Source organism: Trachypithecus francoisi, unplaced genomic scaffold, assembly GCF_009764315.1.
Source record: "Trachypithecus francoisi isolate TF-2019V2 unplaced genomic scaffold, Tfra_2.0 Lachesis_group9, whole genome shotgun sequence".
Taxonomy (NCBI): Eukaryota; Metazoa; Chordata; class Mammalia; order Primates; family Cercopithecidae; genus Trachypithecus; species Trachypithecus francoisi.
In genome coordinates this window covers 3,752,021-3,779,152 of record NW_022681474.1, presented here as the reverse complement: position 1 = coordinate 3,779,152, position 27,132 = coordinate 3,752,021, and the positions used below count along the sequence as shown (strand labels likewise).

General features: G+C 44.6%; 1 protein-coding gene across 1 annotated transcript in view; it reads right to left on the bottom strand.

The window, feature by feature from the left end:
* Positions 1 to 6,584: 6,584 nt before the first annotated feature.
* The window catches only part of BEND7 (BEN domain containing 7), an 85,661-nt gene continuing 65,113 nt past the window's right edge, over positions 6,585 to 27,132 (bottom strand). The window contains 4 exon segments of the mRNA XM_033208593.1: positions 6,585 to 7,565; positions 7,568 to 7,620; positions 15,680 to 15,733; positions 20,217 to 20,336. Coding sequence (XP_033064484.1) covers positions 7,227 to 7,565; positions 7,568 to 7,620; positions 15,680 to 15,733; positions 20,217 to 20,336 — 566 coding nt within the window. The 3' untranslated portion in view covers positions 6,585 to 7,226.

The following is a 27,132-nucleotide window of genomic DNA, read 5'->3' as shown; positions in this document are numbered from 1 at the left end:
CGGTGGCAAGTGCCTGTAATTCCAGCTACTCAGGAGGCTGAGGCAGGAGAATCTCTTGAACTGGGGAGGCAGAGGTTGCAGTGAGCCAAGATCGCACCACTGCGCTCTAGCCTGGGAGATAGAGCAAGACTCCGTCTCAAAAAAAAGAAAAAAAAAAATATATATATATATACATACACACACACACACATATATATATGTATATATATATGATATAGCCAGTACTTATTTGCATGCTGGTCATTCTGATCACAAAGCTCCCTCTTGGAATCACTCTGATAGGTTCCCTTGGAAACATCTTTTTTTCTTTTTCTTTTTGAGCCAGTCTTGCTCTCAACCAGGCTGGAGTGCAGTGGCTCAATGTCGGCTCACTCCAACTTCCATCTCCCGGGTTCAAGCGATTCTCCTGCCTTAGCCTCCCAAGTAGCTGGGACTACAGGCAAGCGCCACCATGCCCCAGCTAATTTTTCTATTTTTTTTTTTTTTGAGACGGAGTCTGGCTCTGTCGCCCAGGCTGGAGTGCGGTGGCCGGATCTCAGCTCACTGCAAGCTCCGCCTCCCGGGTTTACGCCATTCTCCTGCCTCCGCCTCCCCAGTAGCTGGGAGCCCGCCTCGTCGCCCGGCTAGTTTTTTGTATTCTTTAGTAGAGACGGGGTTTCACCGTATTAGCCAGGGTGGTCTCGATCTCCTGACCTTGTGATCCACCCGTCTCGGCCTCCCAAAGTGCTGGGATTACAGGCTTGAGCCACCGCGCCCGGCCTAATTTTTCTATTTTTAGTAGAGACGGGGTTTCACCATGTTGGCCAGGATGGTCTCGATCTCTTGACCTTGTCATCCACCCATCTTGGCCTCCCAAAGTGCTGGGATTACAGGTGTGAGCCACCGCGCCCGGCCCAGAAACATTTTAATAGAGAGCCAGCTGTCAGGTTGAAGAATGCTACTTCCCAGCCTCTTTCTGGAAATGTCTGTTAGGGACATTTCCAAAGAGATGATTCAAATAACACACTTTTAACAAGGCCTGACACAGAACAAGTATGCAACACATTTCGCTAGAAGTACATCCCACAACATAGAGATCAGCAGTACAGGCTCTAGAGCAGAAGGCCTCTGCTACTTGTTAACTACGTGCCTTTGGGCAAGTTACTTAAGCCCTGTGTAACTCAGTCTTCTCACCTGTGAAGTGGGGTTGGGGATAATAGTACTTCCAGGCTTATAATGGATAAAGGAATCATTTTCTGTAAAATACTTATGACAATGCCTGGCTCGTAAGAAGCATTTAATCAACATGTGCTATCATTCCTGGTTCAACGCTTTTGTGCAAACTGAAGTATAAAGATCACTGTAAAGGCAAATCACATGGGCTGGGTCCCCACTGGGGTTATTCTGGATGCTTCTCTCCACTAATAATGCTACTTGACAGGCAAAACAGATGCTAAGAATGTGAGTTGGAGTCATATTCCCTGGGTTCAATCCTGGCTAAAAAAACTCCTTCTTAGTTATGTTAGCTAAAAAACTCCTTCATAGTTATGTGAGCTGAAAACCTCCTTCTTAGTTATGTGAGCTAGAAGAAGGTGTCTCATTTCTTTCATCTGTTAAGTGGGGACAGGAGTGGTATCTACTTTATAGGATGGTGTGATGGTTAATACTGAGTGTCAACTTGAGTGGACTGAAGGATGCAAAGTATTGATCCTGGATGTGTCTGTGAGGAGGTTACCAAAGTAGATGAACATTTGAGTCAGTGGGCTGGGAAAGGCAGACCCACCCTTAATCTGGGTGGGTGCCACCTAATCAACTGCCAGCATGGCCAGGATATAAAGCAGGCAGAAAAATGTGAAAAGGCTAGACTGGCCTAGCCTCCCAGCCTACATCTTTCTCCCGTGCTGGGTGCTTCCTGCCCTCCAACATCAGGCTCCAAGTTCTTCAGTTCTGGAACTCAGACTGTCTCTCCTTGCTCCTCAGCCTGCAGACGGCCTATTGTGGGACCTTGTGATCATGTGAATTTATACTTAATAAACTCCTCTTTATCTATCTATCTATCTATCCTATTAGTTCTGTCCCTCTGGAGAACCCTAATACAGATGGTTTCGAGGATGACCTGAGTTAAACTGCAGGAATGAAGATTAAGAACAGTGCCCAGTGGCTGGGCGCAGCGGCTCACACCTGTAATCCCAGCACTTTGGAAGGCTAAAGTGGGCGGATCATCTGAGGTCAGGAGTTTGAGACCAGCCTGACCAACATGGAGAAAACCTGTCTCTACTAAAAACACAAAATTAGCCAGGCACAGTGGGGCGTGGCTGCGATCCCAGCTACTCAGGAGGCTGAGGCAGGAGCATCGCCTGAACCCGGGAGGAGGAGGTTGCAGTAAGCCAAGATCGTGCCATGGCACTCCAGCCTGGGCAACAAGAGTGAGACTCAAAAAAAAAGGAAGAGTGTCCAGCATGCACTGCAAGTCTGATATGTGTTTGACAGTATTCACAGGGAGTTGACACTGCACATGGCTTGAGAGTCGCAAATCTGTTTCTTCAAAGCACATCACCTGCCAGGTCTGTGTAAAACTGCACAGATCAGGAAGAAGCATACAAGAGCACAGACAGTCATGCCCTGAACTCATTAGGTTCTTGGACTTGCTTACAACAACCCACCCCATGTTTTATTTTTCTTAGTCTTTCTCTCCAAAGGCCTTGGCGGTATTGTTTTGTGAACTGATGTGTCAAATGCACTCACACCTCAAATGGGTTTCTTCTCGGCTTGCAACTAATGCATTTTTTATAAAGCTCTGTCTCCAGTTTCCTTTCAAATTACAGAGAGGATATCCTTTTCCTGTTAAGCTTCAGAATGATTTTTTTTTCCTTCAAAGTAAAGCATTGACCTCCAGAGTTCTATAAATGGGTTTGATGTACGTATTATGGGAGTAACAAGGAGCTGGAAGCTTAAGTTTTCATTGGAGTTTATGTGATACATGAGAAGCCTGTTAGATTTCAAGAGATTTCAGGTTTTCATAACAGTATCCAAGCAGCAAGCATTACATATATACTGATACATATACCACTGAGTTTTTTCGTTTACCTTTCTTTTTTTCTTTTTTAGTAAATGATATACATTCATTTTAGAAAACTTAAAACGTATAATTTTTAAAAATCACATGTAATTCTACCGCTGTTAACAACTTCCTTCTTTTTTCTGTACATGCTTGTAAATACTCCTCTTAAAAATGTGATCCGGCAGCCGGGCACGGTGGCTCACGCCTGTAATCCCAGCACTTTGGGAGGCCGAGGTGGGCAGATCACAAGGTTCGGAGTTTGAGACCAGCCTGACCAATATGGTGAAATCCCGTTTCTACTAAAAATACAAAAATTAGCCAGGCGTGGTGGTGGGCGCCTGTTATCCCAGCTACTCAGGAGGCTGAGGCAGGAGAATCGCTTGAACCCGGGAGGCGGAGGTTACAGTGAGCCGAGATCGCGCCACTGCACTCCAGCCTGGGCAACAAAGCAAGACTCTGTCTCAAAAAAAAAAAAAAGTGATCAGGCGCTGGCTAATTAACACATTGTCTATACCTTTTTAAAGCTGTAGGCAGCTATTGGTACATAGTTTTTGGATGCTGCAATTAGTCTGTGTTTGTAGTTACAATAACAGCTAACTTTATAAAAATAAGTGTTTCGAAATTAAATATGAGAAGGCAAAACATACTATTTAACAGTAAGTATATTATGAACATTCCTCTATGCCATTCAATATTCTTCTATACTAGTATATATTAAAAATAAACTTTCCCTTCTCAATGCAAAAGCAGCACCTATTTAGAGATTTTTTTTTTTTTTTTTTGAGACGGTCTCACTCAGTCACCCAGGCTGGAGTGCAGTGTTAAAATCATAGCTCACTGCAGTCTCAACCTCCTGTGCTCAAGGGATCCTTCTGTCTCAGTTTCCCAAGTTGCTGGGACTGTGGGCTCACACCACCGCCAGCAATTTTTTTTTTTAAGAAATGGGTTTTTGGCCGGGCGCAGCAGCTCATGCCTATAATCCCAGCACTTTGGGAGGCTGAGGCAGGCGGATCACCTGAGGTCAACAGTTTGAGACCAGCCTGGCCAACATGGTGACACTCCATTTCTACTAAAAATACAAAAATTAGCCAGGTGTGGTGTTACACGCCTGTAATCCCAGCTACTTGGGAGGCTGAGGCAGAAGAATTGCTTGGACCTGAGATGCAGAGGTTGCAGTGAGCCAAGATCATGCCACTGCACTCCAGGTTGGTTGACAGAGTGAGACTCTGTCTCAAAAAAAAAAAAAAAAAAAAAAAAGAAATGGATGTCTCACTATGCTGCTCAGGCTGGTCTTGAACTCCTGGCCTGAAGCAGTCCTCCTACTTTGGCCTTTCAAGGCACTGCAATTAGAGGCTTGAGCCACTGCGCTCAGCCACTCTCTCACATTTCTTAAAGCATTTTTTTTTAGGGGGGGTTTCTCCTGCTGATTTGGTTTGACTCTGTGTCCCCACTCAAATCTCATTTTGAATTGTAATTCCCACGTGTCAAGGGAGGGACCTGATGGGAGGTGGTTGGATCATGGGGGTGGTTTCCCCCAACCGTTCTCGTGATAGTGAGTTCTCACGAGATCTCATGGTTTTCTGTTTGGCAGTTCCTCCTTCGTTTTCTGTTTCCTGTCACCTTGTGAAGAAGGTGCTTGCTTCTCCTTCACTTTTTGACAAGACTGTACGTTTCCTGAGGTCTCCCCAGCCACGTGGAACTGTGAGTCAATGAAACCTCCTTCCTTTATAAATTACCCAGGCTTGGGTATTTCTTTATAGCAGTGTGAGAAATGGACGAACACACCTGCATTGTCTTTCCAATGGCTGCGACTAATTTCGCCAGCTTCCATCTCCTCCTCATTCCTACCCCCAAAGTCACTGGGTACTTTCCAATCAAAAGTTGTCTCTTGGTCTTTGAGAGTGTTCACTTTCTTTTCTTTTCTTTTTTTTTGAGACGGAGTCTCACTCTTGCGCAGGCTGGAGTGCAATGGCGCCATCTCAGCTCACTGTAACCTCTGCTGCTCAGGTTCAAGCAATTCTCCTGCCTCAGCCTCCCAAGTAGCTGGGATTACAGGCACCTGCCACTGCGCCTGGCTAATTTTTTTTAGTTTTAGTAGAGACGGGGTTTCACTATCTTGGCCAGGCTGTCCTTGAACTCCTGATCTTGTGATCCCCCCTGCCTCAGTCTCCCAAAGTGCTGGGAGTACAGGCATGAGCCACCACACCCGGCCAGAGAGTGTTCACTTTCTCAAGTTGTATGCTATCACAGCGACAGGGTCATGGTGCGTGCAGGCTTCTGGCTAGCAGTCAGGGTCCAGCCAGTGTCCGGGAGTCAGTCGGACATTTAAAATAAATCCACTGTGCCATGACTAGTGAACCGATCCCACAGGGGCAAGGCATGGGAGGAACGGGCTGTGGTTAATGTTGCCAGGCAACATTAATGGGGGCAGATAGGAAGGACAAACACACGGGAACACCGTATGGTATGACGACAGAAACAAACACAAAATCTTAACAAGAGTCAAAGCTGTCTGTGGCTATCAGTCGGTGTTCTAGGAAGCATCAGTGAGAGGCAGGACGGGGAGAAGGTGGTATAGTTTCACACTAGTGAAATATTTCCCAGAAGGACAGAGCACCGTTACTGTGTGTGTCACCAGAGGCGGGGTTAGCCTGGGTGTTGTTAATTGAGTCACTTCCGATGTTCTCTGTCCAGTTGTTAGAAATACATCATTTTGGGAGGGTACTTAATTTGATAATACACAGAGTAAGTGTCCTCTATTTTAATGTATTCTCTTTCTCCCTGCATTGCTAGGGTATAGCAGAAAATAGTTTTTCTAACTGAACATGCAACTGGGCCACCACTTCAGTGAAACAATTCAGGATGCTTAATTTCCCGTGTAAAATTGTTTTTCACTCCATGTTTGCGGGGAGGGCGCTTCATGTTTTGAATGTCTTAGCACCGTGTTGGAGGATACGCACAAAAGGAAGTCTAGACAGCTGGTTTCCGACCACTCCTCCCTTGATCATGCTTGTATCAGCTTCACTTTAGGAAAGCATTTGAAAGGAATGATAAAGTAGCTTAGTTTCAAAGTTTAGGTTTAAAATGTCTTTCCATGTTTCAGTGAACAGTCCAAAGTGGCCAAAAATAAAACAATTAAAAAGGCCTTTAACTATCTGGTCTGTTTGGAATATCAGTGTGTGTAAAGCATGTGGGGCACTCCCAGCTCCATTTCTAGAATGTTTTTTTTTTTTTTTTTTTTGAGATGGAGTCTCACTCTGTCATCTAGGCTGGAGTGCAGTGGCATGATTTCGGCTCACTGCAACCTCTGCCTCCCGGGTTCAAGCAATTCTCCTGCCTCTGTGTCCTGAATAGCTGGGATTACAGGCGCCCACCACCACGCCTGGTTAATTTTGTCTTTTTAGTAGAGACAGGGTTTCACCATGTTGGTCAGGCTAGTCTCGAACTCCTGACCTTGTGATCCGCCCACCTCAGCCTCCCAAAGTGCTGGCATTAGAGGTGTGAGCCACAGTGCCTGGCCAGAATATTATTATATATTTTTTTAACTGTGATTCATTTAAACATTCTTTTTAATTTCACCGGTAACAAAATAGAAATAAACAAATATGTATATACGCACATATCTGTATGTATTACTTTAGGGGGGATAATCAATTTCATGCGTTTGAGGTTACAAAACATAACAGGAGTTGATCTGTGTAAATTCAAGTTGCTTTGAATCACTAACGTTTATTAAATTCTCATGGAGCACAATGTGCATCTCTTTGTTCGATCTATTGACACAATTTCTACAATTACGAAGAGCCGTGAAGGGGCGGTATTAGGGGAAAAGGCAGGTCCACGTGATCTAAAACAATGGGATATAGGGGAAAGGCGAGCGCTGTAAAAGGCTCCTGATCCATCCCATGACACGGCCACTGTCCAGCAGGCCTGACCCTCCCCTCAATCTTGGGTTCTGTGATAAAGGCTCTGGGTTCGGGCTGATGGGAGAAGTCCCCTTCACTTTGGGTAACTGGCAGCACTGGGAGGCCAGGACTCACTGTAGTCAGAACCACTCGGTTGCGTATTCATGGAAACCTCAGGTCCAACTTTAACCAGTCCGCTCTTGCTGGGCAAAGAGAAGAGAGGGCATCCTGAACATGTTTTCACCAGGGCCTGAAATATTAACAGCTTGACATCACAAGGCTTAGATTTCAGTGGAAAGATGGGTGATAAACACACACAGGAATATGCAAGATAATTTCAGAGAGAGGCAAGGAACGTGAAGGGTCAGAGACTGTGACTTGATTGAGCCTGGCTTGGGAAAGTTGCGAATCCTTCTTGGATGATGAAGTGTAGCTGAGACCTGAGTTATGAGGAATGAATGGTGCTTGAAGTCTTGGCTAGTTTGGGAGAAAGCTCCTGTTTCAGCTCTCTCTCTGGTAAGATTGCTCAGGAGCACAAGATGCAGCTCCTCCCAGGGTTCCGCCATCTGTTCGTTTTCTTGTGACATTGTCTGAGGCGAGTTCTGCAAGACTAGGGACTTTGGGTCACCGCTGCACTCCCACCTGGCAGAATAGTGCAGGGCCCACCACAAGTACCTGTGGAATGAATGAATGAATGAATGAATGAATGGAGTTACTCACCTGTCTCCTCCAAATCATCACACCCTGTGTTCCTTATCTTAGTGACACCCACCCTGGTTCCCCAGCCAGAAACCTGGTGTCAGCTTTGTCACATTCTCCCTCCTCCAGCCTGGGCTGATTCTTTCTCAGGCGTGACTTTGTGGGTTCCTGGGATCCCGTGTCTTCAGCCCGCCCCCTCCTGCGAATGCTCCCTGCTTCAGCCAGGCGGATCGACCTAAGATAGGACTCACATCAAGACCTTTCCCTTCAGATGCTCCGCGGCTACCCACGTCGTCCCAGCCCCTCGGGATGGTGCAAGCCTGGCACGGTTTAGTGCCAGGACGTGCCCCTGCCTCCCCTCTCGCCCTCTTTTCTCTTTTATCTGAAACCCGTCGCCCTAAACACCCACAGTGTCTGCCCAGTTGGTGTTTAGTAAAATGGTGCAGCTGAACTCGGGTGCTGCTGGGAAACGAGCCAGCTGTGTCCTCAGATCCTTGGGGAGGGGGGTTTGGGGGATGGAGGATAGGAGAGGTGACAACCGAGGCAGGTGTGCAAGCGTCTTCCAGGGGAGCCTCCTGTGGCGAAATGGGGTCCCCTGGCCATTGGGTGAGAGAGGTCTTCGGGCTATTCTGCCAGGATACCTACAAAACACTCATCCCTGCCAGCCCTGTGCCATCAAGGGCATCCTAGAGGCCTTGGGCCAAAAGATATGACGTGGGGGCCTGACACAAGCGACCCCAGGAAGCTGGGGGCATCAGGGCGGAGGCCAGGACTGGAGCCTGACTCCAGCTTCAGAGCAGCGTGGACGCCTGCAAGACTCAGGGGCTGGAGTCCGCATGTTTTTGCAACAGCTCTCCCTGAGGCTCCCTGCCCAGGTGCGGGTGCCTTCCTAGACAGCAACTCCTGCCCCTACTCGCCCGCCTCTCCTCACAGCTGTCCCGGGCCCCTCTAAAACCAGGGGCCCAGAGTCAGACCCTGAATGGAACCTCCGATGGAGCTGGATTCCAGCCCGCGGGTGTGGCCCGCTCAGCGCAGGGGGCGGAGCAGGCCCGCGGGAGGCGGCGGGGGCAGGTGCCCGGCGAGGAGTGGCGCCCCCCTGTGTTCAAAGAGGGGAAGCGAGCGATTCTGCGGCTGCAGCCGCTCTGCATCGGCGAAGATGGATTTGTCCGTGCGATGTGTTGTTTCCATAGAAGCAGGGCTTAACCTTTTAAGTGAAGATTATAAAGCTACCTAATTCATTTAAAATTAGGCTTCAAGCATCTCAGTACTTAACGCTCAAGTGCTTCTGTGGGACTTGCTGTAGCCATTGATCTAACAGCCAGACACTGCCTTTCCAGCGTCTGAAGGCTTTCACTCTGGCAGCAATCTAGGTGATTTCTTTATTTTTTAAAATTAACTTCATCAGGAGATATAACTTCTGTGGGAGATCATCAGAGTATTAATAATACCTTTTAATTAATGAACAGCACTGACCTCTCTTCATAAACACAGGAAGACCGGCACACAGGAAAGATCCGCACGCATGCTCAATTAAAGTAATTTATTGTATTCTTCCAGATCAGACATAAAGAGCATCTTGGGAATTGGTGTCACAAGACAATGTTATACACCATTTTCACAACCAGGCTTGCATTGAATTCTTTTTTAAAGAACATAGTAATTTAAAAAAATCTAAATATTTACATATTAATAAAACATATATACAGAAGATTGAGATGTTATCCATAGATATGGATTTTTTTTTCCTAAGAAAGCCTATAAAAAGGATTTCTGAATAAAGTCTGAACAGTAGTCACAGTAAGTAAACACAATTTTAATTTATAAAATACGTTTTTGTTTTTTTTTTAGGATGGGGTCTCACTGTGTTGCCCAGGCTGGAGTGCAGTGGCCCAGTCTCAGCTCACTGCAACCTCCGCCTCCCGGGTTCAAGCGATTCTTCTGCCTCAGCCTCCCGAGTAGCTGGGACTACAGACGCATGCCACCATGCCTGGCTAATTTTTGTATTTTTAGTAGAGATGGGATTTCACCATCTTGGCCAGGCTGGTCTCCAACTCCTGACCTCGTGATCCGCCCGCCTCGGCCTCCCAAAGTGCTGCGATTACAGACGTGAGTCATCGCACCCTGCAATATGATTTTACTGTTGCAGTTTTGATACGTATTTCCAATGTGTGGATCCATTCATTGCACATATCTTTGGGTTGAACAAGCCCCGCCCATCCTCAAGTGCTGAATACTCCAGGCCGTGGCCCTCCCTTGGAAGGCAGTGCTTCCGAAGGCTCCCAGCGAATCTCTAACAGACCACATTTGGAAGTTAGCGTTTCTGCCTTTACCAGCAACATACTCATCCTAACAGAGCGAAAGGTCACTAATTAATCTTTTCCCTTCCCTTGGGTAATATCTCCTTGTGGGAGGCACAGGACAGATTTTAAAACCCATGGTGCAAAAAACACAAGAGCTGCAGTTTGCAGTACATCAGACCACTTGATAAAACAAAGAGACTGTTTTCAGGAAAGGGATTACTTACGGGCCAGAAATGGAAAAAGGCTAATGAAAAGGTATGATGGAAATAATTTCTCCAGACCTTCGTTGTAGCTCCGCAAAAAAAGAAAAAGAAACCACACATATACGAGACGTAACTTGCCTAGTAGTTAGACTGACTCCACAAGCCACACATAAAGCCAGCTTTTTGTCACAGTACAGGGATGCCTTCTCTCATCTTTGATGACTGGCTGGTCTTTGGTGGAATAGGGATTTTCCCAGAGCCCCCTCCTATCTCTAGGTTTAGCGTTTCAGTGTGATGTGACAGGAGTGCCTTGGACAGGGTAGTCAGGAAATTCGGGTTCTAGGCAGGGCCCCGGCCACAGAGGGGTTAACGGACTCTGGGCAACCACTTACCCTCATTCATCCTCCGTTTCCTCACCTGCAGAATGAGGGGTGGGACTGAGTAGCCTCTACAGTAACTTTTAGCTCTTAACATTCTGTGCTTTGCTAAATCCAGGGCTAGGGGAAGGCATTGGAACTGCTGGTGGACAGGTGTGAACCCTGGGTTTGGGGAGCTGTAGTCAAAATTGGTTTCATGCCAATTTTTGGCCTTTGGATCAAGTGGCAAAGATTCAATGCAATTTGCTTTATACAATAAATGAAGTGTAGATGCAGTGTTTCTAAATAACATAGTGTTTTAAATTCATCATCTTATTAGAGAAAGAAATCTGGAGGTAAATATTTCTATAAAACAAATACCTTCGTGGCAATATATCTTTTTAAAATAAATCCAGATTTTCATATATTAGTTTTATATAAAGCAGAGGGCAAGTATACTAGGAACGAAATAAATGATGTAATATTAAGTACATTTTTAGCCAGTTGCCACATGGTGCCAAAGCCCGGTACCTCTCGGTTAAGACCATCTGTTAAAATGGCTGTTAGGTATCATGTAGATAACTGATTGATTTTCTCACCTTTTAATTAGTTATTTTGTCATTGTGTTGATGCAACTTAGGTGAAAGGTTTTTCTTTCCTAAGAACTCATAGGTCATTGGCACTTACTCAGCTACAAATGGCTATTTGGGGGGTACCGATGTCATGAATGATTTCATCTAATAGGTCAGAGCTATCCTGTCTCCCAAAACAGCTTTTTCATCTTCTAAGATGATGAAGGTCTAATTAATTTTGGCCTTCACAACTGCTCTCTCAGTACTGGAAAGAGCCATGCTCCTTTATATTTGCATCTAAGCAGTTTACATTACAATAAATATGTTTCAAAGCTCTATATTCACACTGAGGTTTTGAATGAAAACAGGGAAGAGAGAACCACTTCTTTATAATGGACAATGAACTAACTAAATCAAATGCTGGACTTTTAAAGGGTAACAAATCAACTCTAAAAGTGATTTTAAAAATCTTATACCAGATTGGAGGCTTGGTTATCACACATTACAAAGAAAGTATATGAAACTATTCAAACATGACAGGTAAACTTCACAGAACACCCACACTTTGCAGGCACCTGAAATGCTATGTGGATCTTTGTGGAATTTCAAATGGAAGTTACATATGCCACTGAACAATGTCACTAAAATCAAAGTCTAGGCAGTGAAACCTGGTTCTGTATCCTCCGTGTTTTCTCTCCTGGTGTCAAATATATTACCTACAACAGAGACAAGAAAATGAAGGCGGAGAGCCGCTTCTCTAAGGAAGAGTTGTACCTGCTTCTGTGACATGGCTGGGGGTGGGCGTTCCGGACAAGTGAAGAATTTACTGAGGAGGTCTCTGTGTTTCACAGTTAAGGTGCTAAGTTTTTAGCCAAGGCTTTAGTTGTCCTCCCTGAGCAATTGAAGAAATTTGAAATTTGTAATGATTTTTTATGAGAAAGGCCATGAATGTGTGTTACTATTAGAGTATATCCACACATTGACCAGTCATAGAAAATGGCCTAAAAGATAATTTACCTGCAAAACAGAATATCATGCAGCTATTAAAAGAGTGCATATGAAGATGTGCCATACAGTGGGAAAATGCTTGTTAGGTAAAAATTAAAAAAAAAAAAAACACATAGGAAACAAAATTTTACACGTTTGATCTCCACCATAAAGATAAACAAAATGGAGAAACATTTGAGAAAAATCATCTAATAATGGTTGTCTGTGGGTGGTAAAAGCAATTGAAATGTTCTTCCTTACACTTTTTATTAATTTAAAAGAAAAGTATGTAAAATGCCAATTTATGATAATTGCTAAGTCTAGATGAACATCCCCATTTCAAATTTGGAAGCTCCATTTTAAATTTTAGAAAGCACTGTTTTGATTTCACTTTCTCTATACTTTTTTTTTTTTTTTTTTAATGCAAATTGTCCCCAGCTCCTGGGCGGCTTCTCTTGAGCCCCAGGCCCTCTCCACACTTCTGCGCAGTAGCATTTATGTAATTCCTTCTGCCTCTCACACTAGTCTGAGGGCATTTTACACCAGCATCCAACACAGGGCTGATTCTTGGTAGTTGCTCAAAAAGGATTAGTGAATAGGGTTAAGGGAAAATAAAATGGATGCATTATAGAGGGTGAATCCATTTCTGTTAAAACCTGATGAACAGAAGGTTGCTTCAATGTAATGCATCCAAACAAATGTCATTTGACCTGCCTGTAACCCTACCCTAGTCACTTCTGGTTCATAGAAACACTTAAGGATTTACATCCCTTTCCCTGCCCTTGCCCCAAACACACAAATTTGGAAGGAAGAAAAAATACCTTAAAAAAGTAATAAAAGCATTGCTGAATCTTTAAAAAGAACTAACTGTTGCTAGCTCAGACAAATGGGATCATGAGAGTCTGTATCAGAGCCGTTGGTCGATCCTGTGGTTTTGACGAGTGAGGCTCAAGTTCAAGGATGAAACCACATGCGCAAGAAAGGTGGAGTTCTTAAAGGGCACATTTTAGAATGTGCCCACTGAGGAGGGCTGTTAGGAGCAGCACTGCATTCAAAGAAGCCAACCAGAATGGGGATTTTACTTTGGAGGCAATCAAGAGGCATGCTATCAAGGTGAATATCAAGATTACTTAATTTTATTACTCCAAAATTTGAGCACCAATCTGATACTTCTTTTCCTCTTTATTTTTGTTTTTTGAGATGGAGTCTCGCTCTGTCACCCAGGCTGGAGTGCAGTGGCGCGATCTGGGCTCACTGCAAGCTCCACCTCCTGGGTTCACGCCATTCTCCTGCCTCAGCCTTCAGAGTAGCTGGGACTATAGGTGCTGCCACCACGCCCGGCTAATTTTTTGTATATTTTTTAGAAGAGACGGGGTTTCACCGTGTTAGTCAGGAGGGTCTTGATCTCCTGACCTCGTGATCCGCCCACCTCGGCCTCCCAAAGTGCTGGGATTACAGGCGTGAGCCACCGCGCCTGGCCTCTTTTCCTGTTTTCTAAATGATAAATGTTTTTATTTATCATGCTGCTTAGGGATTTGTATCAAATATCTATCAACAGTTTAGTGAAAAGACCTGCAGGTGTGTTATACTATTTTCTTATGACTTCACAGCCTTGGGTAAAGTTTGAGAATAGACTGGAAGGAATGAGTTTCAGCTGCAGTGAACCGGGCTGACTGACAACGAACATTTTAATTGTGAAGATTGAGACAGTGAAGAGGACTCCTAAAGGGATTAGCACATCCATCATCTCTTAGGATCTTTAGGAAACATGCAGAGGAAAGCTGGTTTTGGCTTAGGTATGAGAAAGCTACACGGTATCATGGCTGGGAGTCGAGGGACCTGGGTTCCGGCCAGGCCGTCAACCAGCTGTGAGGCCGTGGGAAAGCCACTTAATGTTTCTGGGCCTCAGGCTTTTTTTCCTGTAAAATAAAAGGACTGGATAAAAAGAAGGGATTGGACTAGAGGATCTCTCAAGTTCCTTCTCATTCTCAGATTCCTTGACATTTTTTTTCAGTTCCACGAGGCTCTTCTAGCACCCTCTGGGCTCCATTTTCTCACTGGAAACGTATCTTCAACTTCAGATAGGAAAATACAAGGCATTCCATACTCACCACTTGGAGGTGAATATAAACTTCAAGGGGAGTGGTTTTCAAATAAGAAAAGCTCACTGTGTCACGTGACGCAGGAGGACAGGCAGTGGAGATGCCCGGGGTGGGAGGGCGCTTGGGAAGCACAGCTGGAACAGCATGGTGCTACCCTGAAGGGCCTTTTGAAGGGCAGGTCCATTATGATTAGGATTTCATGGATCTGCTGGGATTGGGCCCGGGTGATAAGAATGAGGCTGATAAGAGTGCCCTGATGGTCAGAGAATGACAAATTGGGAAGGAACAACAGAGATCACGTCTTTCAATTCTCTTAATTCACAAATGTGAAAACACAGCCAAATAAGAAGAGAAATCTCTTTTATATAATGACTCTATATGGGAAGAACTTGATGTAGGCAGGTCTTTTTGCACTAGGTAGCTCATTTCATTTATCTGTCCATGGATCTGTGGCTTAGCTACTCAGTGGCAGAGAAAGCAACGTGTCACTTACACCGCTGAATTTTCCTGTTGCTCTGAAGCTCACTAGCACAGACCCATCCTACACCTGTGAACGTGGCTTTCCTTGCCATTTTGGGATACGTGCTGTCAATGAATACATGGCCTAGTCTAGTTCCTACACAGCCTACAGACTCCACTAATGTTTGCTGAATTTAATGAACACAGACCACCCCAAATCTAGAGGAAAAAACATTCGGTTGAGCTTTTTCAGTAAGAGGGTTTTTGGGTGTGCCTGGGTTTTGTGGGCAGAGAATCTTCAGGTATCCTTTGGAGGGCAGTCAGTAGAGTCCTGTGACCAATGGAGGGGATACATTGTTTTCCACAAGGCTCATTGATCAGACACCTGCCCCTCTGGCTCTCAGATATGAACCTATACACAGGTAGGAAGCCAGGGTCAGAAGCATTACTTGAGAGTCAAATAATATGAAGTTGGAATTGTGTCTATGGCTTAACACAACAGTGTGCAGCTTTTGCTTCCATGGAAGGGTGTCTTCAGCTGATCTGGTCCTGGTATTAGGAATGTGCCACTCACGCCGGATGGCTGGGCTCATTCAAATCGCTCAGTTAAAACACAGTATTCATTGGGTGTCCACGGATTGATTGCTCAAGGCTCCAAGGCCGTTTGGAGGAGGTGGGAGAGGACAGCCTAGCCATGAATTTGATCACACAAAATTAGTGGTTCCCGTTTTAAAGTGAAATCTCATTTCACGTTAAAAATATTTTGTAATGTCCAAAGGTTTGGGGAAGCAAAATGTTGGGATACTTACTTCTCAAGATTTGCTCTTCTGAGATTTTTATGAAAATAAGAGTATGAGAAAAATGCTTTTCTATTCAATATGAAATCATCTCTGCATCTGAGGCCTTGAGAAGCTCCAATGTCCAGGGCCTGGGTCCACTGCAGAAGCAGTTTGCTCAAGCGTCTGCATGTCTAACGTTAAAGTCATTTTCAATGCAAACATTTTTGTGGGTTGCATTTTCCATGGGGTGATGAAAATTTAAATACATTTTATTTACCTGTTGGTGGTAGAGAAATGCCATCCAGTCTTTCAACACCATCAGCAATCTCTGCTGGTTACAAACATAAAACACAAATCTCATTAGTTTCAGGGAGCACATTCATTTGACTGAAAACAGTGATACAAATTTCCAAACTGCAGTGTGCATAACAGTTTTCACCATTCTTCTCCCTTTTCAGCTATCATTGGTTCATATTATAGATGTTAATATCATTATTTGAATACAATATTTTTTGATAATAGTGATATAAAATAAACTTTCCTGTATTACAATTTTTTAAATCTTATGAGCCTCATTCCAGTAATCACTGATGATTTCTGTTTATTTTTACTTATTTACATAGGCTTAAATATCGAACCAGCATGTAGGCTGAATTGTTTAAATAGGGTCATAGAGGGGATGTGTCAGTGAATTCCTGCTGTAGACTTGCACTTGGCATGGCCAGAACCACTCCTAGGGGGCAGCTTAGGAAATCTTGAGAATTAACCTTTCTTTGGAGATGACTGATTCAGATCCTAGAGCTGCTAATCTAACTCTGGCATCAATGTGGTCACAAAGAAGGAACAAGTGTTGCTTCAAAACATTCTCCATTTCCACATTTTAAAATGCAAACCTTCCCTCATCTCTGATAAATGTATCCATCTCCTTGGGAGTTTTCCAAAGGTAGATCCTTCAGTCATAAAAAACCTTCCGTTAAATGAAAAAAAAAAAAGGTGCTCGTGTGTCTCCTGATAATGGATGGGCTTGTTAGTTTCCCTTAACATGTGAGGACAGGGGAAAACATCACATTATGGCCCCTGGGATAGTTTTGGTGGTGCCCTCCAAGGCCCAGAGTCTGTGGTCCCTACAGGAAGGCCCATGCTGACTGCATAATGTGTGTGGGGCAGCCCTTGTGAGGCTGTTGAATGAGGTTGGCTTTGGCACCATGTTGTAACACTGAGTCAGTAGAAGGCTAAACCAGTACTACATACTTGTTTTGATAGTTGTTGCTTTAAACACAATCAGGGCTCAGCTATAGCTAGAAACATTATAAAGCTCCCCTGTCTCCTTCATCCTCCAACATCTTGTCCTCAGATGAACACTCACTGGCATTAGTGAAAGACCCCTTGCCTGCTGACCTGCTAGATCCACCACAAAAAGAAATCACTGAGAAGGGACGAAATATGCAAGACCAATCTAGGTTGGAGAAGATTAGCAACCACCAAAAATGATGTTATAGACGAATATTTAATAACATAAAAATATTCAGTCAAACCACGGGATAAATGGTGTGATTAAAATTCTGGAACAGGTTTACAGAAAAAAAATACAGGACACGCTGAAATGTGAACTGCGTTTCCCTCTGGATGAAAGGCTTTAGGTGTTTTAAATTTTGTTCTATGGCTTTTAGAAATTATTTTATATATGAAAAATAATGAACATATGTTTATATTTAGAAGACATTATTTTCTTCTAATTGCTTTGAGTGAGTTGGAATAGACAGATGGCCTTCATGGTAGTTCTCTCATTGCCTAGGATTTGAAAAATCCTTCAATAAGAGTAACAATGACAATCTCCACCATTTATTAAATGCTCACTGGGCACCTGACATGCACTGTGTCACTGAACCCTTAGGAAACTACAAGGTGGCTCTGTTGTTCTGCCCATCTGAACAAATGCAGAAAGTGAGAAAGAGGTTAGGAAACTCACTCCAGGTAACACAGCTAGTAAGTAACAATGCCAAGGACATGAAGCGGGTTAATGTCTGGGCTATTCATCTCTTTGCTATTAATAGTCCAAACATACCATAAGCATCCTTATGAGCTAATTTCTTAAATCTTCTAGTTCTAGTTCATTTTATATTTTAGCAACTTTCTTTACATGTATACTTGCTTTTCATTTAGTTATAACAAGGTCAGTTTTGGGTATAAACTGATCTTCCTTTTGTAATTCAGCTATCCTCCCTTTGAAAAACAGGCCTATGCAATTATGTGCTTTAGTAAGAACAGAACACATATAACCAAAAAAAAAAAAATAGATGATTATATATAAATCAGAACAGGCTAGCTGCATGAATGGGGCTGAGAGTCAAGGATGAAGGCACTGCTGTGTTACTCAAATTTAATTACAACATCTATCTGCAACAACAAGCTCACACTCTTTCTTCCCCGGTGACAATCAAGTTGGTAAATTTGGAAAAGACTGAGCAAGTCCAATAAACACTTAACAGCAGTGACATCTTTACTCTGAGATCTAACACGATATATTGTGATTTCAGCTCTGAGAAAATCATCTAATGAAAATGATAAAAATGCCCGGCGCGGTGGCTCACGTCTGTGGTCCCAGCACTTTGGGAGGCCGAGAAGGGCAGATCACGAGGTCAGGAGATCGAGACCATTCTGGCTGATATGGTGAAACCCTATCTCTACTAAAAATTAAAAAAAAACAAAAACAAAAACAAATTAGCCTTGCATCGTGGTGGGCGCCTGTGGTCCCAGCTACTCGGGAAGCCGAGGCAGGAGAATGGCGTGAACCCGGGAGGCGGAGCTTGCAGTGAGCCGAGATCGCTCGGCACCACCACACTCCAGCCTGGGCTACAGAGTGAGTCTCCGTCTCAAAAAAAAAAAAAAAAAAAAAAATGTATACCAGGAAAAAGGAATCATTGGAGTTATAGAATAAAGATTATTCCATGTGATGAGAGATGAGAGCCCCAAATGAATTTCTATTTGGATTCACATAATGACATAACGGCCTTTCAAATCTGTGTGGGGCATTTCTTTTTTTTCCAGAGGCAGTGCAGGCTTCCTTTAGCGGTAGCCAATTAGCTTGTGGAGTCAGAGTCTCTACCTCATTCCAGGAATGGAGCTAGATACGATAAATAAGGTTGAAGTTGTGCAATCTCTATGCGACACTTCTGCTAGGAACGCAGAAGAGAAGGGCCATGGTGCCGATCACAAGTATCTGGGCAGATCATCTAGGCCAGTGGTCAAAAGTTACAATGTCCGACATCAAATATTCTGATGCCTAAGGGGCAGGAACGGGCAAGTGAGTGGAGGTTCCTCGAGGAGGGGAGGGGTGGGGAGCAGGATGTGGCTTGGGTCTCATCCTGTAGAAGTGGGCAAACCTGGGGGGAAAATGGGCATTTGTGATATGAATTATCAACAGAAATGAGGCATGGTTAGGGGATGTGTTCCCTGGCCAGTCTGCTTGTGGGAAAGAGAAGAGGGATGTGGCAGCGCATCTCTACTGGGTGCATGTTGTCTGCTTGCTGGTGGGACAGGGGAAGGGAATAGAGACTAGAGCCCATAATAATCGGTCTCAGCATCTGATGATAGAAGGAAAAGAAGGTGTGTTTATGTCTAAAATGTGCAGCATGGGGAAGGCACCAGAACGACATTTAAACTGTGTTTCTTAGTCACATGATCCACTGCCAGCAAGGTCTTTCTGGGTCCCTGAGAGAAGCCTTCTACAGAATTTCCCCACTTTTTTTTTTTTTTTAAAGAAACAGGGTCTCACTCTGTCACCCAGACTGCAGTGCAGTGGCCAATCACAGCTCACTGCAGCCTCAAACTCCTGGGCTCAAGTGATTCTCCTATCTTAGCCTCCCAAGTCAGTGGGACAACAGGTGCGTGCCATCTTGCCTGGCTAATTTTTAAGGTTATTTTGTGTGTGTGTGTAGATAGGGTCTCCACAAAACATCTGGAGATGTTGCCCAGGCTGGTCTGGAACTCCTGGGCTCAAGCAATCCTCCTGCCTCAGCCTCCCAACTATTTTTAATTTTTCTGGAACCTCCATACTGCTTTCCATAATGGCTACACTAATATTTATGAAATTAAAAAATCTTATCTAGAGATGTGTGGCCTCCTAGAGATAGTTACTCTTATTTGACGGGAGAAAGCTGACTACACAGGGATTCTTCACTAGGAAAGTGGCCCCCACCGTCACCCTGGGGAAGCGGAGACTTCAATGACCAAATCTGAACAGTCGTAATTCCCCTGGTGCTCACTTTTCCTGGAAGAATAATCCCAGAATCTCCAAGCCCAGAATTTAAAACCCACACACACAACCCATGCATGCACACGTGTGCATACAACCCCCCCCCCCGCCCCCACTTAAAATCCCTTTTACTTGATGTGGTGTTGCTGGTAGAAGAGTTTTTTTTTTCTTCTTCTTTTTTTTCAACCTTAAGCAACTTGTACTTTCATAAAGTCACGCAGATCCAAACAAATAAAAATCAATAGGTAAACAGAAGCAAACCAGCAAAGAGACCCAGTTTTCATATATCAGAGCATTAGACCACAAATGAGATTAGCAGTCTTTTTCACTTGTACTATTCAAAGCAAGTGGCCTGACATAATTTTTACTATTTAGTCCGAAGGTGAGTTTCAAAATTCACTTGAATAAGACTTTAAGAGAGCAAATCACAGCATATTATACACAGTCTCTCCTTCAAAAGACAAGACACTGAAATAACCTAGAGCCAAGTATTGTACTTTATAAAGTCTAAGAATTCCTAAGTGCTTCTCCAATTATTTTTTCTGCACCTTAGTCATACCTGAGCCTCTTTTTAACCTTCTTCTGGCCAGTTTAATTTGATCCTGTAGAATCTGTACCCAGTCTCTTGGGCCAGGAAGTTTATCCACATGGTGAGCTGTACAGTACTTTTCTGTGAAGACTGAAAGAAAATGTAAAATCTTGTTGAATACCTTAAGTAAAATATGCAGATCTGAAACAGATACATATTCTACAAAGAAAAAAAAGTGTATTTCTTTCTTTTTTTTTTTTTTTTTGAGGCGGAGTTTCACTCTTATTGCCCAGGCTGGAGTGCAATGGCATGATCTCGGCTCACCGCAACCTCCGCCTCCCAGATTCAAGTAATTCTCCTGCCTCAGCCTCCCTAGTAGCTGGGATTATAGGCATGTGCCACCAGGCCCAGCTAATTTTGTATTTTCAGTAGAGATGGGGTTTCCCCATGTTGGTCAGGCTGGTCTCGAACTCCCGACCTCAGGTGATCCACCCGCCTCGGCCTCCCAAAGTGCTGGGATTACAGGCGTGAGCCACTGCGCCCGGCCTAAAAAAAGTGTATTTCTAAAGGACGTCAGTTCTGTATCTTCAGTATCTGGATTATATTTCTTTGGCAGAGATGGAGATTGACAGGTCCTGGCTAGGTCCAATGCATTGTGCTTCAAAATGAAACTGGCGATACTCACTAAGTAGTTTGCATGGAAGCTGCTCTTCCTACTGGCTCCACATCCATCTGTATGTATCTTATAGGCAGAGAAGAAAATGCTCCCTAAGCGTCTACTGACCTTATGACAAGGTTTTGCAAATATATTAAAAGAGTTCAGTTTTTTGTTGTCAATTCAAAATTGAATGCAAAATTAACATGAAAAGATGGTCTTTCTCCTGGTGATTTCTATTAACTCAGTCAGTACTCAAATAATAATGCAGTTTGTGTCGTGATGAAAGTTCCAGTTCTACTTCAAGTCAACCCCTTGCACATCACATGAGCTCCCAGGAAAGAACTACCCGATTAAGCACAAAGGGAACTAAGGAGAACCCCATGGCAGGACACAAAGCAGGTGGGACAGTGATGGGGGAAGGGCTGTGCACAGTGTGTGGCCGCACACGCGGCGCTGGGGTTGACATTTCCGCCTCACACTCACTCCTGAGCACTTTGAAACTCATCTTTTCAACCTGTCCTTCGTAATAAGGTCAAGACCTGGTAGGCCATGACATCACATTGCCTCCTTGGTATTTAAAATATTGGTAATTTCGATGTTTTGAAAGGTTTCTCTTAAAAAAAAAAGACAAAAGAAAATATTGACAGATTCAGCTACGGCAAAAGGTAAAATTTCTATTGAATGAAAAATAAGGTATTTCATCAGAATGAGAAAAGCTAGTTGTACTAAATGTGACTGAAAAGGTTCACTATCTCCCGTCAGATAAAGAGCTCATTTACATAAACGAGTAACCTCGAAAGTCCCCATAGAGAAATGGGCAAAAAATAGTTAACAAAAATATTAGGAAAAATGTTCAATTAATATGTAAACCAAAGAACTGCAAAACACACTTTATACCTAGTAAAATTAGAAAAACAACGTTAGAAAGCTAATACTTGATACTGATAAAATTGGCACATTCAAACATTACTGTTGGTGCAAACAGGGAAAACCCTTTTGAGAAATCAGTAATATTTAATGGGAGACATAAAACTGTTATACCTTTGGACTGGTAATCTTACTCCTGGAAATTTATCCTAAGGAAATAATTTGAAAGAGAAGAGCAGCTATATGTGATCTCTACTGTCAACTACATGGCGACAATCCAATTGTGCACGACGAGATTAATGTCAGTGGCACGGTGGACACATTTCAGGGAGCCCAGAGTGAAGCAGGGAGTTCCCCTTCAGGAAGCTACTGCGAAAGCCTGAGCTAGAGACGCATCTAGGGCCTCTCAGAGAACTGCCATTGTTTGGTTAATCACATGATGTGGTAAAAAGAGAAGAAAGGCAAGGGTGTGAGCTGAAAGGACATCACAGGCTTGGTTTGGAGCATGCTGAGTTTGGGGTGTTTGTGGAGCACCCACGTGGAGATGGCAGATACAGTCCTGGTTCCAGGACCCCCAGCAGATCCCAGAATCTGCAGATGTTCAGCTTCCTGATATAGGCCAGGCATGGTGGGTCATGCCTGTAATTTCAACACTTTAGGAGGCTAAGGCAGGAGGGTTGCTTGAGGCCGGGAGTTTGAGACCAGCGTGGGCAACACAGTGAGACCCTGTCTCAATCAATCAATCAATAATCTGGGAGTGGTGGTGCAAGCCTGTGGTTCCAGCTACTCAGGAGGCTGAGGCAGGAGGATTGCTTGAGCCTAGGAGTTCAAGGTTGCAGTGAGCTATGATCACACCATTACACTCCAGCCTGGGCAATCGAGTGAGACCTTAAGCAACTTGTGCAACTGTGCCCTGACATACTGGAGCATACAACAGCAGTGGAGGCGCGCCCAGCCTATTTGCATTATTTTTTATTTTTGCATTGAATTTTTTTTTTTTTTCTGAATATTTTCAATCTGTGGCTGGTTGAATCTGTGGATGTGGAACCTGCAGACAAGGAGGCCAAGTGTATTTAAACAGAGAAATCTACAGTTCCAAGAAGGGGCCAAGCTGAACACACTGGTTTAAGAGGCACAGACATACATGTGGTGGTTAAAACAGTGAGAGAGGCCGGGCATGGCGGGTCATTCCTGTAATCCCAGTACTCTGGGAGGCCAAGGCGGGTGGATCACTTGAGGTTAGGAGTTCGAGACCAGCCTGACCAACATGGTGAAGCCCCATCTTTACTAAAAATAAAAACACTAGCCGGGCATGGTGGCACGTGCCTGCAGTCCCAGCTACTCAGAAGGCAGAGGTAGGAGAATCGCTTGAACCTGACAGAGGTTGCAGGGAGCCGAGATCGCACCACTGCATTCCAGCCTGGGCGACAGAGCAAGACTCTGACTCAAAACCAACCAAACAAACAAAACAGTGAGAGAGAGAACGTCCACCAGAGAGAACACGGAGAGTGGAAAGGGCACAGGCTGGGTTGGGAGCCCTGGGGAATGCCAGGCTGCCAAAGAGAAGGTGGAGGCAGAAGAGCACAGGAAGGGGCCCAAGCGCGGCTGGACAGGCAGGAGGGATGGGGAGACTGGTGGGAAGGCCAGTGAGTGGTTCTAATAAAAAGGAGGGACCAGCAGGTTGCAGTGCAGAAGCGGGACAGAAGGGGTGGCTTGGTGCCCTGTGAAGGTCAGCGAGGGCCGGGGAGGGTGGTCACTCTCAGGATACCTGGCCCAGAGGGGAGGGTGGAAGAAGAGGGGAGACAGGAGGGCTGAGAGACGGGGACTTGGGTGTGGTGTGCAGGCTGAGGGAGCAGTGGTGTGGCAGGAGAGAACAGGATACAGAGGGAAGGAGGAGATAGTCAAAGGCATCACCCTGCGGGGCTGGGGCTGAGGGATCTGGAATAGAAACGGAGGGGCTGCCTCCAGCAAAAGGAGGGAAACGTCCTCTTCGGAACCCATAGGACAGGAAGATGGTCGATTCAGAAGCGGTTCTAGGCTGGAGCAAACACTCCTGAGGCCTCAGTGAGCTCAGGGGTGAGGGGCTCTGGAGGATGGAGGGTGTAGAGGAGGTGTGGGATCATCTCTCAGAAGAATCAGAGAGGAAGCAGACCGCAGACAACTAATACCTCTGCCAAGCCATAGACGGGCTACGTGGTAGGGCTGTGCAGCGCGGTGAGAGTCTACAGGCTTTCCACCTCAGACCCTGCAGCTCCTTTAGAACACCGGATGGTAGGGCTGGTCTAGGCTCAGGGTTTTGCTGGAGAGTTTTGGCAGAAGAACAGGGATATAAGCCCTTGAAGATGTTGAAGGTGTGACCGGACATGAATGGACTCACCTCTCCACTCCTCCCCTCTCCTTCACCCGCCCCCCCAAATCTAGGAAGGACGTGAACACAGAAAAAGGATCATGGGCTTGGAGCTATCTATAGAGATCAGGGAATGCAGATGTCAGTGGGTTGGCAAGCAGGGCTCATGGAGCTAGAAGAATTGTTCCCCGAGATACTGGAGAATACAGCAGCAGCTGAGGAGCAGCTGCGTGTGAGGATGCTAAGGTGTGGCCAACAGCACGGGGCGGAAATGCAGTAGAGCTGAATGTCACCGTGGATGAGGTCCAGCCACTACATAGGCTAGGCCGTCAGTCATGTGGACAGACAAGTGACCAGGATGACAGTGGGACCAGGGAGCAAGAGGAAGTCTTAGTGGAAAGCTTCCATCAGAGCCCCACCCGGGGAGAGGGGCTGTGATGCTCAGAAAGCAGAATTAATGACTGGGGAGAAAATCAACCAGGCTGCCCGATGTATGATATGGGGGACCGGGAGAGCAAGGTGGGGAGGTGCAGGAGAGGCTATCCCTGGGGGTGCACATGCTTTCAAATCTCTGCCACTAGATACTAAGCAACTTCAGGGTCTTCATCTCTTTTGTCTCCTTCAAAGCACCTACTCTAGTGCGTTTTTCTGAAGAAGAACTCAAGCATTTGATAAATAAGCCAACATGTTTTCCAGTTTTGTTTCTAAGGGAAGCAAATACATCAGCTTACAAATTTAGGCTAATTGAGGGAAAATGGTCTATCTGAATTAGCAGGAAGTCTTTAATTAATAGGCTCTATTTAAAGAAGCAAGGTCTTATTGCCTTCAAATACCCACAAGAACATTTACTCATCAGATAATTTCCAAAAGGTTCTTGAAGTCCTGTTTTAATAAATAAGAACAAAATATTTCTGTTTAGCATCCTATTCGTTTATGGAAAAATGTGTACTACAAAAATGACGGAATCCACTGTCACAGCAGGTAAACACCTCCCCCCTAGTAATATCATTTCTACAGTTAATTTCCATAGCAACCCCTCTTTTCTCGGGTTGCGAAATGCATGTGTCCAAATTAGCACACATTAGAAAGTCATGGCTCCAAATTAACAAAGTGGATTTGGACTACGCCACATTGAATGACTCCCGTGTGTGCGGACAAGCAAGTTCAAGATAAGCCAAAGGAGACTGTGGACTCTGCTCCCACGTCGTGAGGGGGTTCAGATCAGACCTTTCTAGTCCAACCTTGAGCTCAAATATTCTCTCAGTCACTAAAAGGGCAGCTGTGTCTGGTTATTTTTTTCTAGTTTCAATGAAAACTTATTTGGGTTCAATAGAAAGAAGCCAAGAAAATCACTGTCTCCTGGGTCTGTGTCTAAGATCTTTGAAGGTGCAGCAATAGGCTTTTCAAAAAATGCCTATACAAATAAATATTTCCACTGGGCACATTATTGACACTCTAGTTCATGGATTACGTCTAAACTTAAAAGAGACTTTTAACTAGAATCTACTTACTGAAGAAGAAATCCTATTCTCTCCCTTACGATAGCAGATGAGGCCTCAAGAACAAGGCCAAAAGACTGTCATTGCATTGATCTGCAAACAGTCAATACGCTATGTGAATAGAGGTATTGGGGAGACAGAATGCATTTTTGCTCCCTGAATCTATAGCTAAAGGTCAAGCTATTATGCTGCTAACAGTTCCATTAGGAGTAATGATGTGAAAAGGGGTATTGCATTAATGCACTGAGTTTTCTACTATGTTAACAGTGGGTCGTTAAGAACCACAGTGGAATCATTTGCATTCATCTTTAGAATGCGATAGGTTCTAAAAAATTTTTTTTCCTCCTTTCCTATTTTAGTATATGAAGCAGCAGCAAGGGCTACTTTTAAATGAGCCCAGATAATCTGAAAAAGTGAAATAAGATCAGCAATTAAACTAAATAAAAGAGTTAAAGCATCTCTTCTGCTTAATATGAGTCCCAAGGCACAGGGCGTATGTTAATCGCTAGAGAAATGACAAATGCTCAATCTGATCCGTCCATGATTATGACTTTTCCCAGATACCAGCATTCATTTGAACCCTGCCCTTTAATTGTATATAAATAATGAATCAGCTGCTGGTGGCTGGGCAGACCCTTCCTTCAGAATGCTGCTCCTCAAGTAATCATCAAGTGAAGGCGGCAGCGCGTGGCGTGTCTGACGTGCTGAATGCGCCACTCTGTGAACAGGGCGGACTGGCCATGTTCCCCAAACAGTGATCTATCCACACTGTCGTTCTCCTGAGGGACTTTTAATTTGGGTTTTTCTGGCTGGCTGTGCTGGGAAAAGCAGAATGTGGCATGGACTTTGAAGGGAAGTCACTGTGTCTAGCAGACACTTTAAGAAGCAGGGGTAGGTGGGAAGAGCTTTCAGGTCGCTGTGAAATCCTTTAAGAACTCTGGCCAGCAGTCACAGCCCAGCTTCAGATTTGATGACTCGGTTTTAACTTGTGGTCAAATCAAGGTTTACATCATGCAAGGAAATCAAGGTTTACAGCACGCAGAACTGAAAACCGGGTCCTCATTAGATCTGCCAAACTCCTACAGCTTGCAAAGGGGTGAGGGACAATAGTCTCTGCTGTCGGGTCCCAGGGGACAAGCAGAGGGGACCCAAATGGAGGCCACTTGCAGCCAGGGATGTACAGAGGGAGATGGAGTCATGGGAGGCAGCTTGCCCGCACATCTGAGTAAGTGGACCACAACCAGGGTCCCTCCCACTCTCTTTCCTCCCACTGTCTTAGAGCTATCATTCGAGACTCCCCACGTGCGAGGCAGTTTATACACATCTCATTTAATCTTGCAATAACCCGTAGGGGTAGGTATTGTGATCCTAAATTACCAATGACAAAATCCAAGTATGGGCGGCTTAAATGACTGGCCTGAGACTGCACAGCTAACAGGAGTTATTTTCCACATAAATGACTTAATGTTTACAGTTGCATTTGAGCACACAGTGACTGTAAAAGAAAAATGGTTGAATGATAAACAACGCCATAGCTAAGTGCATCGTCCCATGTTAAACTTGAGAATGCTGGGT